Here is a 19802-nt window from a genome sequence, read left to right on the forward strand (position 1 = left end):
ATGAGTGTCTCTATTTGATTATTTTTATAGCATTTATGCATTTGCTAAGCTTGAGGCTTGATGAAATAAATGGCAGGGTTGAAGGAGAGTGAGTAATGGTTGGCATCATTTTATATAAATAGTAACAAGAATTTCTCAGCAAGAAGAACTTCAAGTGCATAAAAGATGAAGCCTGGAGAAATTGCAGAAGGCTCCTAGTCATGTAGCCATTTACGTCTGGATTTTTCTGAAGCAGAAGAAAGAACACCAACATGGAGAAATGGAGCTTTGTGGGATGTCTGTTCCTGTGGTTTTGAGCATGGATTCCTAGCCTATCTAGGCTGCATTCAGGATGCATTCAGTTGAAGATCTTTCTCATGCTCCTTTTATCTACAGGGGATCCCCAAATGGTCTTTTTCAGCCTTCAGGAGTTGTAGAGGGTTAGGTTCTTTATAATTCTCCAGACATCTCAGTTCCTCACCTCAAAGCTGCTATGGATCCTTTTAAATGTGACTTTAGCTTTGAGCTACAGGGATTTTGAGTCACAGTATATATTCTATACTATTTGGCTGCTTATCTCCCTGGCAGAAGAATTCTCCATCTACAACCTGAAGTGATTGGGTTAGTTCAATTACTTGTTTTTCTTTATAACTCAAAACATGAATTTTAACTTCTTAGTCTGAAACAATTGCACACTTTACAGAAATATTGAAAAGCTAGTGTCAAGGACTCTTTTTTTTTTTAACCTAGCTTACTCAAATATCTGTACCTTGTATTATCAGAGTAGACCAACCCAATACAAGGAATTAACATGTACAACTTAATAATGTAGAATTTATACAGACTTCATCAGGTGCCATCTTAATATGTATTTTTTGGTGACAGTTCTGTTGAGAATTGGCTGCCTTCAATATTTCCTTCCTATCTGTAACCACAGACAGACAGTTGTTCATGGTGATCAGTGATGTGTGACTAGGAATACTTGTCCGAGTCTCCCATGGTGCTTTGTGAAATACTCCTGTTTGCCTCGCCAGTGTAGAGATGCTGGTTTAAGAATTATAGCACAGTAGATGACAATCTGAGTGGGACTCCAATGCTTATTCCTCCTTAATATATTCCTGTTCTTAGAGCCAAACCAGCAACATACACGTGTGTATGAGCGCCTTGGGAATGAACAGGGGTGTTTCAAATTATACCCCAACATAGGGTCCATCGCTGAAGGAAGGCAAGGCAAAAGCTCAAGCAGGGAAGGAATCTGGAGGCAGAACTGATGCAGGTATCATGGAGGAGTGCTGCCTACTGGCTTGCTCCTCCTGGCTCCCTCAGTTTGCTTCCTTATATACTGCAGGACAACCTGCCCAGGGACACGATCTCACACAGTGTGCACAGCCACCCCTCCCCCATCAGTCATGAAACAAGACATTGCTTTACAGCCATGCCTACAGGCCAATCCTTATGATCACATGTTTCTCAACTGAAGATCTCTCTTCCCATGTAACTCTGGCATATGTCAAGCTGACAAAAAAAAAAAAAAAAAAAAAAAAAAAAAAAAAAAAAAAAAAAAAAAACCTAACCAGCACATGTAAACAAAGGTATATGTGGGCACAGTGGGACAAGTAGAAAAGAGAATAAGAGGAGCTAAATATTGGACGATGAGGAAGAACCAAATGCAGGCAAATAACAGGAGTTGCAAAGCACGGTGTAAAGCTGATTGTTTCTCTATTTCTAAGTCTGACGTAGAGTTTTCATTTTTGGTGGTGAAAGATCTATTCAGTAGTGAAAGTATAAAATCCAGTGTGAAGCTTCATGGCTTCTACTTTGAATGGCTACTCAAACTGCAAAGGACTTCATTGTAGTTTATATTCTTTGCGTCTGGTAAACCTTGATGTGTGGTGGTTTTTATTTGCTGCCTTTCAAACAATAAAGTTTAAAATTAAAAAAAAAATCAGTAATAAAATGCAAAAGTCAGATTGTTTCTACATCTGTAGCACTGGTGCTTTGGAATTCCATATCCCTTGTTTCCTGTTCCATTACCATCTCCACCTTATGGAATGAGACTCTGTTCTCTGAAATTCTTGGAGGATTGGTAGAACTTTCTGGATACCTACTGGTCATGGATTTTGTGAAAGTCTATTCTCAGATCTTTGATTACTAAAGAAAAATCAAGTGCAAGTACAGACAGTTGCAACCCTTCTATAGGATGAACTGCCCCCAGAGCAGATGGTAATTTAGGGTTCAGGACTCGGACTCAGGCATTCTACTTGGCAGCCAGACTGTCAGTAATTTAAGTTGTAAACAATCAGAAAGAAGTAAATCAACAACAGCAGCAGCAGCAGCAAAACAAAAACTGGCAGGTCTGGTAGGACTGAAGTCTTTCCCTACCTGACTACCAGGGCCACAGACCTCTGACCCGCTGATGTTAGTCTTCTAGGCAGAAGTTTCACTGTACCTTACATCAATAGTCAGAAAGGACAAAACTTGACTCTAGAAAAATACAATTCGTTAGAGTTTATATTTAATATATTTATTACCAATCTCTACCTCCAGCCTGGGGAGCACATACTCAGCAAATAACAGACTGATGATACATTGTTCACAAAACAGGAAGCCAGCCTTCAGTCACCTCCTACCTGGTGAAGAGAAAAACCGACAGACAGTAAATACTGGAGCAGAATCTGAGCTATGGTGGTTCTCAGCACATTATCATTCTTTTTAAAAACTAATTTATTTATTCACTTTGCGTCCGATCATAGGCCCCTCCCTCCTCTCCATCATCCTTCTTGATGAGGCTGGGCAAACACAGTCAGAATCATCAGGGTAAAAATGGGTTCAGTTACCCATTGTTGCATTGCATTGAGAATCCACGCTGCCCCAAGCTCATGGCAGTCTTTAAAGAGAAAGGAAGTTTCTGCCATGGATGTCACCACTGGGGATGTCTTATCTCGAAGCAGACGGGATAGTTTGGGTAGCTTCTTTCAGTACGCTAGTATTCACTTGCCAGCTTCTTTTCTGAGTTATAAATTAAAATATTTTCTCCCCCTCTTTTGATGTCGCATTGATCTTGGTCCATATCATGACTGTCAAATTTTTATTTCATCTTTTCATGCTGAGAATTTCACACTTTAGTATAGTGTCTCAATAACTGGTAGAAGACTAATACATCAAAAAAAAAAAAAAAAAAAAAAAAAAGAAGACTAATACATCAAGTTCAACCCATTGTCTTTTTATAATTTTTATTTCCCTTATTTGAAAGTTAAAATATGTGGATGTGGTTATTGTTTGGATAGCAGTTACTACGCTTTTGACAGGCAAGTAACACTTGGGAAATTCAAAAGTACATTTGCTTCTGGTCTATGTTTCAGAACCAAGTTCTCCTTAAGTTTTTGTATTATGTGAAATCCATTCCGCGTTTTCAACTGAGAAAAGGAATCTTTTACAGCAAAGTGAGACTGCTATGGGATAGAGCAGTTTAATATGTTCAGTGAGATATAGCACACCAGTGTTCACCTCTGTACACAGTATTTATCTGTAATTTAAACAAGAGGATCGTTGAAGTCGGTACAGTTCCAGAAATTCACTATTAAGCTAAATACGGAGTGAGACTGTCCAATTTCAAAGTGGGGAGACGTCATCCTCTTCAAAGATAATAAGTCGTCTTCTTGCTTTTAATCTGAGAATCTCAAAGAGCATTTCGAGCGAAGTTATTTAGAAAGATGACAGCACATTAAATTTTAGCTTGGGTAAATATAGTGATGCATTAAAATTAAACTCTGGGTTTGAGTAGATTCTGCGATTCATTTCAGAGTATCTTCCTCTGATTCTTAAAAAAATGCAAAGTTACAATTCATATTTATTGTATAGAATTAAGGGAAAAGAAAAGGGACTAGAAAACAGCATTTGTCATGCCATTAGCTCTGGGTAACCTCTATTAATGTACAGCCATGTGAAAAGCAGTGCCATGCCGGAAAGCCCTCTTCGGAGTCTGGCCCTCTTCTCTTCCACTTGTTAATATACTGGTTCTTCCTCTCCGGCCCCCAGATATTCTGTGACTCACTCCCTTATTCCACTTACGTTTTTGTCCAAATGCCACTTTGGTGAGGCATTTCTCAATCCTGTTCTTTAAAGTGGCAACATCCTGCCATCATCCTACCAAGTCCCCTTCCTTACTCCTCATTTCATCTCCATATTCATTGCTCCTTGACATTCAGCTCCCATTAGCTGTTTGTTTCTTAGTAATCCCTCTCTTCCTGACACAGTGTAAGTCCTCTGGGGACAACATTTCACATTTGTTTTGTGCATTTATTTGTTTGTAACCATATACTTCAGGGTCTAGAGTAATGCCTGGTGTACAGAGGACACTGAGTGAATAGCTGGATGACAGACAGAGATGAACCCATCAGTGTGATAGCTCTCCTGGCTTCCAGTGTGCGATCAGCTGTGGTTTCTTTGTAAGCAGTGCTGAACTGATGAGCATTGGGATGGTTTTTGCTATATTGCATCAAGTTGAAGATTCAAAGTGTGCTTTGTTGCATGCTTTTTTTGTCACTTTGTCTCAGGACAAACTATCAAATGTGGTTATCCCTTAATTAAAGCCTACACATATGATTGACGATTTGATACCCTTTGCTATGTTTCTTTTTTTCAGTGCTAGTAGGATCACACAGGGCTCTTTACACGTTTGTGAATATTGTGTTTCATCTATATTTTTTAAATTACATATATGATGTTCCCAGTTAATGGATAGAAGTCATAAAAATTCATATATTGATGCCTAATGTGAAATTTTGATATATTCATATGTGAGATAAGAGCAAAACAGGATAATTAGCATATCTGTTGCCTCAGACATTTTTTTCATTAGTGATTTTAACCTTAGTGTTTCCTTAAAAGTAACATGGTCTGCTAGAGTTATTAAGTACAGCCAGAAGTAGTAATTTGTTTAGTTAAGTAGAAGAAAATGAAGGTAAAAGAAGGATAGAAGATTCGTTTTTCTAGTATCTTGCCATGTATGTCTAAGAGTCTAAATGTAAGGAATTTCAGCCAGTGCCACGTATCTCCTTACTCACAGAAGGAGCTGGTTCACCGCAGAGGTATGGTTTTCTCTCCATGAGGGTGAAGACAGACAACCAGCTGTGCCGTGATTTGCCTTGAGAGTGAGCACCCCCCTTTACAGTTCTCAAAAGAGTTGTGTCCTGAGAGAACAGAAATCCCCACACGGCTTTTTCAGGACTCCGTGAGGGCTTCTTCCTTCTGGGGGTCAGTGGATGTGCTTAGCTGTTGTGCAGACTTCCCATTCCTCCCCTGTTCACGTAGCTGCATTTCAGGGGCCACGCCACCACACTTAATAAGCCTTGCAGGATCTGTTGTGTTCCGTGCTTGGAGTTGGGGAGAATGCTTCAAGCAACTAGTGTCCACTCTGACCTAGAAACGAGAGACTGTATTCAACAAGCGATTCCAGAAAGCACTGCCGAAGATACTTCTTTCTGGCACTGAGATCCATGAAGCACAGCGGTCCACACAGGGAGCTGAGGACAGAGGAGCACAAATTCAAGCCCAGATATGGATAGCATGTTACAAAGAAGGGTGTGGGAGTGGGGAAGACTGAGATACTCATTGGAATATCTGGATCTATGAGTTCGCAGCCTACCCTTGTCAGAGAAAAGACAAAGAAGAGCATGCAAAAGCTCTCCTGGAGAAAGCCACACCTTCATATTTGTAGTCTTAAACTACAAGAGGAGTCTGTAGGGTGAGAAGACGGATAGAGTGATTTCTTGAATGAGAAAGCTTGGCCTGTCATGTCTCTTGGCCTGTCATGTCTCAGCACTTTCCCGTGGCTTTAAAAGCACTGCTCAGCTAAACATTTGGTAGTGACCTGGGCTCTGCATCTCAGTTCACATGCTCACCAGTTCATGCTGCCCACGAGCTCTCTCCCTGCACTCTCTGATGTTGCGCCAGTGCCACTGTGGCATTCACAGGGGCTTCTTGTCTGCTTGAGGAGCATGGGAGACAAGCCGGAAATATAAACTCAGCAGTCCTCTGAGAGCAAAGGACAAGGAGCTAGGCGTTCCTTCTCCCAGTCTGAAGCAAAAGGAACAATATGCGTAACTGCAGCAGCGACGAATGGAAAGTTGGTCCTCTGTTTTCCTGCCACTATGCTCTTTAGTTGTACAGTTCAGCCTGTTAAAGGCAACTTATCATTTCTACTCTCTGAGAAAATCACCACCAAGTTTCTCTGGGACGATGCACAATTTTGTAGGTTTATCACACTGGTAGCGTTGAGTATGCTTGTCCATGGGGTGTTTGTCTATACATCAGAATTATGACATATAGATGATTCCAAAGCCTTGTCCAGGTTCTTCCTTCCAGTTACTGCAGCTAGTACCCCCCTCCCACCGGTGCTATTCTCCCCTCAGGAGCATTTCCCTGCCCAATACCCACCCCCCGCCCCTCAAAGTGCATTTCCATACTAGTATGACATTTACCCATTGTATATATAATTCTAAAATGCGAGTCCTAGTACAGAATGAAATAACCAAACTTTGATGGTTGGACTTCCCAAAGTGAGGCCCTGGTTGTAGTTAGTAGTTGATGGTTAAGAGGGTGGCAGCTGGGTTTTTAAAAACTGTCACAATCTTGCTTAGAATTAGTATCTTTGCTGTTTTCACATTATTTTGTTAAACAACGTAGTTTTTCTTGCCCGTTAATCCTCGTGGTGTTGCCGCCAGCCTATGCACCTCTATATTTATGTTCTTATAGAGAAACAGGGTAAAGGAGAATGTGCTTAGAAGAGACCTCAGAGACAGAGACTTGTACCTTGATTTTTAACATGAATTTTTGTGACGTTTTGGTTTATTCATATGCCTTTGTAGGCCTTTCATTCTCTCTTTATAATAGGGATTCCAGGAGCTCAGCCAGTTTTGATAATATCTGATGGTCTGATAACTCGGAATGCCACACAGCATCTGGTGAATTACATGGTGTGTACACATTCTGCTTTAAAGAAGTTGGAAGAAGACAGGCCCAGAGAGAAGGCTAGAACAGAAACTTAGCTTCGGAACAATAACCTAGTCCTGGCTTCTTTGCTTAAAACCTTGTGAATATTTTTCTCTTTCTTTCTGATTGAAGGTAGAAGAGGACTTTTTTGTCGTTCATTTTCCTTAACAGATAATCAAATCCATGTGAGATAGTTTGGGCATCCATAGGGTTAGGTGGCTTTCTTGGAGATTCCAGTATGTAGACCAAGGATGGTGGAGTTGCTAGAGCTTTTTTAGTTATAACTCTAAAATGCTTAGGATAGAGCATATTTGCATAATTGTTCATCCAAAGGGAGTGACAGAAGCAATCCTTTAAGTGGTGGGAGCTTTTGAACCTTTCTAATCCTGGGGTGCTTACACAGGAATAGAAGGTCCTTTGTAGCGTGCAGTGAAACTTGATGCATGATCCAAGACCTAATGCCACTTGGGTTACCTGAGTTCCTTAGAAACCCAAATCATTGGTCCTTGCACAGAGCTGCTCAGCTCAGTGTCTATGGGGGTGCTACCCAAAGCTTTGCGTTCTACATCACCTCTCAGAGATCTTGATGAACTGTGAAGTTTGAACAGCATTTTCAAAGAGCATTGTTTCATGACTGGGAGGGAGATCAGCTGCCGAAGGACAGCCTGGTAAACGGAATGGCTCCAGGGACAGTGTCCTTGGCTGCTGAGTGTGACAGGGATTAGGCGTGGCAGCTGGTAGTGATTCCTCCCAGTGTAGCAGTTAAAGGTAGTGGGCACCAGGTGTTTCCGAGCCAGTCAGCACACCCCCTTCAAAGGATGCCTCTTTCCATTCCTAGACTTTCTTTCCGCGCAGATACCCAAGTTGTATCAATTGTGATATTACCCCAAAGTGACTAATTTGATCATGGAGATTACTTCCTATAGCTAGCTCATTGCTGACAAGCTGAAATGCAAGGAGCAGCCACTCACATGTAAAGAGTATGTCTAAATGAAGCATCAAGGCTGCTTTTCTTTTAAAGGAAGAACAAAAATGCTTTTTAAAATACTGGGAAAATGTGCGGTTTTCTAATTAAATTTATTTTAAAATAATTTTAAATAAGTTATAGCGTAGCCATAGAGCCTTGGATGTTTGCCTTCGATATCAGCATACACATGCCATCATTGCACATGCGTTCTTGTTGGCTGAAGATGTTGGGAGCCTCTGCAGCCTAAGCCTTCATATTTCTTGACCATGTTGTACTCAAAGATCTGTATCATCTGTGTTCATTCAAGTGTTCTCTCATTTGTTCTGTTGTCATTAATTAGCACAATAAAAACTTAACTCCTCCCTGCATGTGGGTCACATTTACTTGTTTACCACCTAGCCAGTTTTTCTTCCCCCCAGTGTTATTCGAGGTCCTGTGCTGTTGCTGTGCTATAGTTGATTTTATTCAACGTGGCTTATATGTGGAGGCTCTCCTGCCTTGCTGCCTGGGGTGGGCTTGTTCTCTTAGTCATGCTGTTCAAGTTAACTTTCAAAAGTTTTTCCTCCTCATAAACTGAATTTTTTGTTACCCTTACATATATACAAGCCTTTTCTTCCTCTGCTCGATCAGGATCTTTTACATGCCAGTTATCAATTTAATTCAATTTAATTCACTATCCCTAATTCCTCTCCCAAAAAACCCCTTGTCTTTGCTTAGTGTACTTGGCCCCTCTAGACTGACTCTGAAATATGAAACCTAGCCTTTTATCTAATGAAAGCTAAGGCTATTAATTAAACCAAAGTTATCTACGTAAGGGACACTTTCTACATACGGCAAATAAACGGGTTTAAAATGATTACAATAAATTGCCAACAAATGTATCTTTTAAAGAGCACTGTAAACCCACATGCCTGTTAACTTTTCGTGTGTATTTCCTTTGTGTAGGTGATTTTCTTCCACCCCCACCTCCATCATTAGATGATCCTGGTACCATTCCTCCGGGCTCTGGACACTTCCCTCCTCCTCCACCACTAGATGATGGTGCTTTCAAGGTTCAGGTAAGAGCAATGATAGAATCCAGGTTTATAATCAGGCGGGGATGCCTGTGAGTGGTTTCTATGGTTTGCAAGCACTTACCCAGAGAACACAGCAAGCTTTGCAACCTGCAAAGACTCTACTTTAATGCAAACTGCCCAAGTCACCCTTGTCAGAGTTCTGCTGGTTTATACTCCGAAGCCCTGGAAAAAGCTTACATATCAATTTCACTTTAAAACCAAAGGTGATTTTTTTTCAGAAATATTGTTTGAGAAATCTACATTTTTTTTAGCATAAAGCCAACCCTTTTAAAAGTATCTTTTCTACCTACTCTTGAGGTTTATATTCTATATGAGTAATAGTAATATTTAAGGCTCTCTTTGTTCAGTGTGGGCCCTGAATGGAGAGCATCACTGTTTTCACTAAAGCAATAGTAAGGATGTTATTAATAGACATTTACTGAAGGTAACAGTCAGGGACTTGTAGAGAAACACTTATTTTCATATAAGATAGAAGAACATCTGATGTTTGCTTATCTTCAGTAAAGAGTCAGAAACTCGTGAAACTTGCATACAATTTTCAGTGTCCCATAAGGAATGTGATTGAGGAGAAGATGTTAGGAAGAACTATTAGGGTCTAACAGTTAGGGTCTTTTTTTTTTATATTTAGGTTGGGAGAACAGAGCAGAAATTATTCAGTTATTTCCCAAATAGTCCTTGTTCTGATATAGATACTATTTGAGTGCTGGAAATCCTATGACACAGAAGGCAATCATACTTTCATGCCAAGGAACTTCCAAGCATATAGAGCCCAATCATTGTGCATATGGCTGAGCTATGTGCCAGGAAGCAGGCGCAGGGTGGCTTTGAAGACTGACTTAGTGAGTGAAGCCTCGTCAGGACAGTCCACGAAACAAAGGTTCAAAGGAGAAAAGATGCTATGAGCCAGCTGGATTCTAGGGGCATATATTTTCATGAAGTTTGGTCATCTTTTAGTATTTTTTGTCTGCTTTTATATACCTTTTTTTTCTGTTGTGGTGCTCCATTATATATTGATTAATGGGCATGATTTTAAAATTCTCTTCTGTTTTCTTTCCTGGATTGCTATTAAACTTGTTGTGGTATATTTTAAATATTTGCTGCACCAAGGATTGGCAGAACGTCTGGAGCTTGAAAAGTAGTTGAGAAATATATTCTAAATTAGTGATTGTGAGCAGATCACACTGAATGCTGGTTGACCTCGAAATTAAAGAGAAAGTAACCACATGTCCTTAAAAACCTCATAAGGTACTGATGATATGTCTAAAGCTGCTAATTGAGATAGCTAGATGGTATGTTGATATTCCTGCTGATATCATGTAAGGAAAATAATAGCAATGATAATGATAAGATTATCATTGATACTATGTGAAGCTGAAAATGATAAAGTTATCATAGATACTATGTGCAGCTACTAATCACAATAACAATAGAGTTTTGTCTGTGGATTTCCTTTAAAAATCATCCAACCCCTGAACACAGTGTTTCAACACTAATTGCTGCTTGCTTTAGTTTGACGGATGTTGCACAGTTTTCATTGTGAGCATCTTTTGCATCATTTAAAAACTGTATTTTAATTTCTTTACGTTTCTGTAGCTACTATGAATGTGATTTCTTTCTGGATTGTTTTTTCAGAGAGTTGGTTTTTAACATAAATAAACCACTTACCTTTATATGTTAATTTCATATCATGCAATTTTACAGAATTTATGTATTAATTCAATAGCAGTTTCTACAGTTTTAGAGTCTTGTATGTGTGTGATTACTTTGTCTAAAACCAGGGACAATTCCTCTTTCTTCTTTCCAGTTTGGACCCCTTTTAAATCTTTGTCCTGCCTAATTACCCGGCTAGGACTTCCAGTACTGTGCTGAATAGAATCAGGGAAAGTGGCACCCTTGTCCTGTTCATGGGGCTTTCATGAAAATTACAAAAAAAAAAAAATCTCTTTCTCTGTGGACTTTGTTCTGATAAATGTACTCAAGCCATGGCTTTGTTTTTGAAGAGGAAGGAAATAAACAAGAAGCCTGTTGCCATGTTGGCTTATATTCTTTGTAAAACAGAAGGGAGGATGATAAAAAAAAATAAAATAAAGCGGTGTTTGCCAAATGGAAAAGGACAAATCTGGTAGGGAGAGAGTGTTGTTTTTGAAGCTCTTCAAATGACATTCTTGGTAACTTAAAAATGATGCTTTGTCCTTCTCTTGGGCATTGGTGAGTTTGGCGTGACAGTGACTGACCCTGCCCTGGCCCTGCAGCCACACATGTGGCTAGAGCTCAGTGTAGCAGGAACAGTGTTTTCTCCGGGGATGATTTTGCTCTTTTTCCTCTCAACTCCGGTAAAGCCGCATGTTGCCAATTCCAACTCCTAGCTGGTAACTGTGTGTTTTATGTAGAAGTCTGTTTATGTTTCCAGCCAGATTTTCAGCTCAGAGCCAGAAGACTGTCTACCAAGTGTGACTGCTGCAAGGCTGAAAGGGACCACCTCCATGGTCATCGAATCCACTCAGGCGCCTGATTTCTAGATATAGCACCTGCTGAAGGAATTAATTCCCATCCCTTTTTGGAAATGGGGAGACTGAGACCCAAAGAGGTGTCTGAGAACCACAGTGGTTCTGACAGAACTCTCATCAGGAAGTCTTCCCTCCTGGCTGAAAAGTCTTTTTTTTTTTTTTTTTTTTTTTTTTTTTGTCCCCACAGTTGATTGTTCTGTATCTCTGTCAGCTTGTTCTTAGCCCCCTGTCCTGCTGTGAGGCTCTAGGATACAGAGTAGGGGCATCTGTAGGATACAGAGTTGCATCTATTATGAACAGTTGCTCCTGGAGTTTTGCTCTGCTCTTTACATCTTTGATATATGCTACATAAATTTCCACACAAAAGCAAATAAATATTTAGTGCAAAGGATTATTCTTGTGTTGAGATTTTCTCTTTTTATGGGAAAGATGAATTTGAACACGAATGGGAGATTTGGTTTGATACATTTTTTTTTTCCAGAATCAGTTTAACTTTTATGCCTGTAAACTTCGTACTGGCCCCTTGACATTCCCTTTATTCATTTGTTCTTTACTCGTTATGAATGAAATGAATATCCTCAGTAAGTAGACACATTGTGCTACAGGGACTTAGCCTTAGGACTTGGCTTTCTCAGTCTGGCCATCTGAGTATCAAACCTTGGAACCATCACATCACTTTGCTCTGATTCGATGTCACAGTTTGTAATTTGTCTTTTCAGTCAACCATGATCAGTCACACAGCATTGGTTATCACTTTTAGATATCACAGAATATCTTTTTTAAGGTCTTTTGAAATATAATTTAAAAGGCTTTATTTTCCAGGGAACTGGACATCATACTTTATAGGGCTTTCTCAATAGGGCTTATTTCATTCATCATTCATTCATTCATTCATTCATTCATTCATTCATTCATTTTTATATTCATTCATTTGTTTTTACATCTTAACTGCAGTTTCCTCTTCCTCCTCTCCTCCCAGTGCCTTCCTCCCACTTCCCCTCCCCTACCTTCCACTCCTCCGCAGTTTCTCTTTAAAAATGGCAGGCCTCCCATGGACATCAACCAGCCATGGCATATCAAGTTGTAGTGAGTCAAGGCACCTCCTCTCGTAATAAGCCTGGGTGAGGCAACCCAGTAAGGGTCCTATAAACAAGCAACAGAGTCAGAGACAGCCCCTGATCTCACTGTTAGCAGTCCCACACGAAGACTAAGCTACACAACAGTAGCATGTGCAGAGGGCCTAGGGCAGTCCCGTGCGGGCTCACTAGTTGGTGGTTCAGTCTCTGGTAGACCCAGTGAGCCCAGGTTGTTCATTCTGGGAGTTTTCTTGTGGTGTCCTTGAGCCCTCTGGCTCCTCCAGTCCTTCCTTGCCTTCTTCCACAGTGTTTTTGCTTTCCTAATGTAAGAAAAAGCTTATAGATATAGTGAGGCAATGATAAAGGAAAAGGAGATAGATGAGATGTAAAACACACACACATGCATGCACACATTCAAGAGCACATACACACACACATAAAACAACAACAACACACACACACACAGGAGCACATACCACAAGGAGGGTACAAACCACATGCAGATTGTTGATTGACAGGCCTCCCAAGCTCCTTGGGGACTTACCTGTCCCTCTGTATGACACTGTGGCTTGATCTTTTCATGACCTCCGGTAGGCCACCTTTGACTAAGCCTGGTTTGTGGTCTGACCCTGCAACCTGCTTTCCTTGTCCGCTGTGCAGCCTGCCTTCCTTGCCCACTGTGCAGCCTTGGCAACCCCCTGGTTGTATTTTGTCTGATTGTATTTACTCAGGCCTGTTGGTTTCATGTGCTTGAGAGGTCGTCTTCCTGCCTCAAAATATGCTTTGGTCCAGAACTGTTTCATTGCTTAAAATTTTCATATTCAAGTACGGTGTTTCCTTTTAACATTTATTATTAGTGCCTTTCTTCCTGTACTTCTGAATAATAGTACACGAAGGAACAATTGGGGCTGGAGAGAGAGAGAGAGTTGCAGTGTCCCACAAAGAGCTGATCAGCCAGGCTGTGGAAAGAGTCTGGCATTTCTAAGGATAAATCGCAGCATCATGAACTATGCTCAGAATTAGCCAAAAGGAAGTCCCCTGCCCAATTCATGCCTTAAAGTCAGATTACAACACCTTTAAACTCACTTCTTTTTATAAGGAATTTAAAGCCAGTGTAGGTGTATGATGGCTGATAATCACTTTTCTATCTCCCCTTTTTACCTGATTTTGGACCTCAGGTCCACAACCAAGCCCACTTTCATTGGTCAATAGAAATTGACCTCTGGTTTGGGTCACAGTTTGAATAGATCTTATCACAGAGGTTGCCTTTGCCTATGCCCGTGTGTATGATGAGGGAAGAGGACAGTGTTGTAGAAGCAGATCTAGGCTACTGAGCCTGAGACAGTGATAGTGGGAATCTTTTTTTTTTTTTTAATTTTATGTGCATTAGCGTGAGGGTGTCAGATCCCTTGGAATTGGCGTTATAGACAGTTGTGAGCTGCCATGTGGGTGCTGGGAATTGAACCTGGATCCTTTGGAAGAGCAGACAGTGCTCTTAACCACTAGGCCATCTCTCCAGCCCCCGATAGTGGGAATCTTTACAAGCTCATGAATGAATTGATTCCAGGAGCCCACTCTAAACCATGTGCCATTTCCTTAGGGTGTGGTTACGAAGACATTTGATCCATGAAAATACATGAGAAGGCTTCGGATGCTCTTCGGATGCTCTTCAGCCTCCCCCTTTTAGGTCAATGGGTCCTAATTGATTTGTAGATAGTGGTCCTAGCTGCAGAGAGCAGTAAGGAGGTGGCTGGCTTCGAGATTTTTCTCCTTGATTGTTTGCTTTTGTAGGCTTGAGACAGGTGGGGGCAGAGGCCAGACTGGTGAGTTCTTTGCAGCCTAGAACCCCTGCACAGATGTAACACATGGCAGTTCAGTGTCCAAGTGGGTTACATAGTAATGGGAAGAGGGACTGCCTCTGAAATAATCTGATTGGCCTGCTCTTTGATTACCTTCCCCTGAGGTAATTAATTATTAAAATAAAATTAAATTAAATTAAATTTTAAAAAATTCTCAAGTTAAATACTATTGAAAACAGTCTACTGGATTTTCTTTTCTGAATAAATATATATTTTAAAGGTGTTATAAGAAAGCAATCTACTCCTTGTATATTGTAAGAGTCTTTCCAAAGCAGATGGAATATATGTGCAACCTCAGACTACTTCTTCTATAATATTGCCTAGGATCCTCACAAAAACCTGTCTTCCATATTCTTGATGGGTAATACTTCCGTATGTTTGACTGGCCAGTGCTTTTTTCTATTAAGAGAAAAAAAATAAAAAAATGCTTAATTTTCTACTCTCTTCCTTATGTATTCCTGGCACCCCTGGCTCCTCCTCATCCGTCTCTGTATCTGTCTTGACACACCTGATGTTCCATGGCTCAGTGATTTAAAAAAAATCTATGTGATCCTTACCACCACATTTCTGCTTCACATGCAAAATGACAATTTCAGTAATATTTCCCTAGAAAATTCTTCTGTCTAGCAATGTCTGCCTCATTGAAAAGGCTACTGTGAAATAAGTCAGGCTACTGTAATAATGGTTACTTCTACTTAATGTTCCTATCATCCAAAGTATGCCTCATTGTTGAGTGATGCAATTAGTTCATGTACATTAATCCTGATTCTCGGCTATATTTCATAAAGCCAGAGTTACATGACAGTATGGAGAACTCCCATAGCAGTAATTTAATATCATAAATCAAAAACTGTTAGATTTGACTCATCCTATTTCAGCTGATGATTCTTGTGATGAGGAAATGGAAGGCCCACGTCTCTTGCCTAGCCTACTTGTTGTTACTAGGAGAGCTGAACGCTCGCTCGCTGAGAAGCTTCTGTGTTCCTCAGTATGGATTTTTCCCATTATCCTCCTTTTCATTTCCATCTTAGTACTCACATAAAGTGTAATGATTTAGTTCCTATATTACCCATCGTCCTCGCTTTGTTGGGAGAATATAGATTAGGAACTTAGTTGGTATTTGTGGATTAGGTGTTTGACTGTTGGAACTGACAGTAGAGTACAGACCACACACATCCTTTCGATGCTAGTGTGAGCTTGCAAAGTATTCACAGGTACTACATCTGTTGGCTTGGGCGGTAGGGAAAGCAGGTGGGAGAGGAAGTTATCCTGTGCAAATCGAGGCTTTTTAAAATGTTTAGTCTTTTGCTGCTGTTCGGAAAGCACAGCCTCCATTCATGGCAGCCTCACATGTGTCTCCTTGGTGCCATTTCAGAAGGGGGGAAATAAATATGGGATTTTTTTTTTCATAGTGAATATAGTAAAATCGCTTAGATTACCCCTTTTTCTGTTGGTGAAACCTCATCCCCGCTAGGCACAGGTTCCTCAACTTCAGCTACGCATGCCAAAGCAGAGCACACAGAGCAGGAGGCTGAGGCCATAAAACCCAGTATAACAAGATAGGCAACAGAACGCTGAGGGCACCCTGCAGCAGGGAGAATGAGGGGGTGGTGTTGCCAGTGCTGCTCCTCATTCAGGGGCCTCCTGGCCCAGCTAGGGAGTTCCTTTTGGAGGAAGGGGGCTCAGAACTGGTTACACAGGGACACCAGGCTATATTTCTTTGCTAAAGCTATTCCTTCCACATAATTCTCCATGCTCAAACTTACTCAGGTGTCTTCACCTCCACTTTCGGTGCTAATAAATGGATTGTTCTCTTTAGCAGTTAGAGTTGCATTTGAGGACTTTTTTTTTTTTAAATCTAAAGCTGTATGCATTACTAGAACAATAAAAAGCTGCCTCCTCATGCCTGTTATGATCTGCTATGCAGTCCAGAGGGTGGAGAGCAACTAAAAAAAGTGACGGTAATAGAGCTTGCAGTCCGTTGAGGCAGGCTTTAGCTGCAAGTATAGAAGAGGCCCTGATAGCGACTCCCTGACGGAGGGAGAGCTCTTCGTGAAGGAGGAGCTGTGTGAAGGTGGGTAGGGGGCAGGGTGTGTGCAAGATTCTCACTCTCTTCAGGGTGGGTGGTGCAGCTTCCTTGTGTGTTTGTGGAAGGGCAGTGTCCTCTGAGGCACATGTAAGTGTGAATTACTAGAAGAAACAATAATTATCCCTCATTAATGAGAGGCTCTATGCAGGCTCCAGATACTGTTGTGGCAGTAGGGTGAAAGTAATGCCTTGCTAATTTGTGGATTTTGCTGTATTGTTATTATTCCTTAATTGAATATGTATTGAGCTCCAACAGGGTGTTACAAATAATGTCAACTTACAGACGATTTTTTAGAACACTCAGAAGAGTTCTAAACACTAATAATGGAAAGTCACAGCAGCCCTTGGAGGTGGTAAACATATTTGCCCTTCGTACAAATGAGAAGTGAAATAGGCTGTGCTCAACCCTACCAGGGCTGTGGGTGAGAACTGAGAAGTTGAGTAGAGAAGAATGTTTTCCATCACTAGGAATTGGATTAGAATGCACTATTAAGGAATTATGGTCAAATGCACTCAGGGTTGTGAGGTTTTAATTAAATTGTTCTGCTTACTGTTAGCTCTCGGGTTAGTAACAGGCTGCCGAGCTATGCTGCTGTATTTCAAATGGAGTGCGGAAAAGAACTGAGAAAGAGACTGAATGCTTAGTACTCACACACGTAGATTTGCTTAGCTGAGGGAGGTGCTAGCACTTTTCGGTAGATGTTGCCCAACACATCTACGATCAAAGATGGCCTACCTTCCCTTTGCCACCCATTCCTTGCCATTCTTTGTCAGCACAGCCTTTCCCTGGAACCAGGACTTTCTCCTTTATACATTAACAGTCTCCTAGACCTTACCAAGTTGGTGCCTTCTACACAGTTAGCATTTACAGAAGGCCTGCCAGGTGCTCAGCTTTCTGACAGGTGTGTCTCCCCCATCACGTGGTCTGCATTGTCCTCATGTAAGTGGCAACCAAGATGAAGGGTGCATGAGCCTGTTAAGGAGTACGTGTCTTTCAGTTCTTTCCATTTAAAGGCAGTGGGACTTAGATTTCACTTTACATTTGAACTGCATGCAGGAGACTTTGTCACTGAGAACGTTTGAAGTCAGTGATACACTTTTAAACTTGGTTGCAGTGAAATATGTCTTACAAATAAAACTCATGTCTGAAAAAGGGGAGAGGCATAAAGGCAGAATGACCAGCTCAGGTTTTCATTATTCCTTGGTTTGGTGTCGTTCTTTATTCACACAGACTCAGCACTGAGCTATTTGCTGAGGTCACAAGTCACTCTTTGATTGTCATTGTCTCTGCACAAGGAAGCATTTGTTAGGAAGGAGTTCAGGCAATATTCTGGACAAGAGGAAGAATTTATAAGTTGAGATGAGAATAGTGAGTCTTGAAAAGGCATCATCCCTTGTCATATTCAGAATTTCTTCATCCTCCGGGACGCTGAAGTCGCTTGTCGTGGCTGTCTGTTAATTTGTAACTGCACCAGCTAGGTATGTGCTGGAACCATGATTGTTACATTGCAGAATCACACTCATTCCGGTCTAAGGCAAGATCGGGTCAGTGGTTTTCTGATTTGGCCTCATACTCACTTTTTATCAAAGGTAACCTTGGGCATAAAAATAGGAATTCCTGTTGGGAGTGTTAATGTAAACTCACCGAGCACTTCCTGAAATATATGTGATTCATACCATGTGTTTGTTCCCACATCAGCACTGAGTCCCAAGATGCAATTACCCGTGCCCACTCTCTGCTTCGTCATGGGGCTGTGTTTATCCTTTAGCTATCTGCCTCTGGGAGCAAGGCCAAGCTCTCTGTAAGATCTATCCATGTGCACGGTGTGATCAGAGATGACCCTTAGAGTCTGACCTCACCCTCTTCTTTCCCTCAGCAGAGTCTTGTTGCCATGAATTCTAGCAGCAGGTTGTACTGTTCCTCCAGAATCCCCCTGCTCCATAGCTGAGCACATTAAGCAGTGCCTTCTGTCCAAGGTCTTCTCAGTTGTTCTTTTGTCCACACAGCTCGGTCTGTTTTACTCTTTGTCTGATCTCTCTATGTTTGATTTGTTTTCTCTCATGTCTTTTGTCTTATACACTTAGCCACATATACTCTGCCTTCCAATGAGATAAATCCGTACCAGGAGGACCAAGCCTCTCTTCTTCCATGTTCCTCCTCTATGACTCTTCTCCATCCCTTCTCTTTCCTTTACTCCCCCCCCCCTTCTCCCTTGCCATCTACTTTCTTGGCCATCATGCCAATACATTCTGAATATTTGATAACATAGGAAAGTGAATGAATACTATCCTACATAGGGAATTGGATGTCAGTGGAGACTGGTACCAGAGCTTGGGTTTCTTTTTAAATTTGAAAGTGTGTGTCTGTGTGTGTGTGCGCACACATGTACACATGTGCTGGTACATACCCACATATGGGTGCATGTGTCTACATAGAGGCCAAAGCTGAGTGACTCAACTAGGCAGATAAGTGACTAGACATGAACCACCATCCTCAGGTGTGCTATAGGCACTGGGGATCTAAACTCGAGTCCCCATTCTTCTGAGATGTGCTGGCTAGTCTCATGTCAACTTGACACACAAGCGAGAACTATCTGAAAGGAGGTAACCTGAATTGAGGAAATGGCTCTATAAGAACCAGTTGTAAGGCATTTATTAAAAAGAATTTATTCATGGGAGAGGGCCAGCCCCCTGTGGGTGGTTCCACCTCTGGGCTAGTGGTTGTGGGTTCTGTAAAGAAAACAAAATGAGCAAGCTGTGGAAAGCAAGCCAGTAAGCAGCAGTCCTCCATGGCTCCTGCCTCTAGGATCCTGCCCTGTTTGAGTTCCTGTTTTAGATCAGAATATGCTTAAAAGTTACACCTGCGATTGAGTTGTTACAAGCCAAAACATTTCTTGTTTTGTGGTCAAAGTATTATTATGCAGATATTTACAGGATAGCATTTAGTAAGTGTGAATTTATTAATCTCTATAGCTTTATGGTGTGAGTGGGGATCTAAGTTCAATATTTTAAACTTACAAAGCTAGCAAATATTAGATCTACGTATCAAATCCTTATGGTCTGAGTCTAGAATCTTTACCAGTTTTTGTGTTTGTGTTTAAAAATCTTTGGGGGAAGTACTTTGATTAAAAAGAAAGAGAGCATGTATTGATCAAATCCTCAGATTAATATACATCATGATAGTGTATAGTATATGATTGGTCACTAAATTATATATATATATATATATATATATATATATATATATATATATATAT

At 41.0% G+C, this 19802-nt stretch overlaps 1 protein-coding gene across 1 annotated transcript in view; it reads left to right on the forward strand.

Moving 5' to 3' along the window:
• Positions 1–19802, forward strand: part of Lpp (LIM domain containing preferred translocation partner in lipoma) — a 434005-nt gene that overhangs the window by 154881 nt on the left and 259322 nt on the right. The window contains exon 4 of the mRNA XM_055625216.1: positions 8885–8997. Within this exon, the coding sequence (XP_055481191.1) occupies positions 8885–8997 (113 nt within the window). The remainder of the gene's footprint in view (positions 1–8884; positions 8998–19802) is intronic.

Source organism: Psammomys obesus, unplaced genomic scaffold (genome assembly GCF_907164565.1).
Source record: "Psammomys obesus unplaced genomic scaffold, mPsaObe1.curated_primary_1811, whole genome shotgun sequence".
Taxonomy (NCBI): Eukaryota; Metazoa; Chordata; class Mammalia; order Rodentia; family Muridae; genus Psammomys; species Psammomys obesus.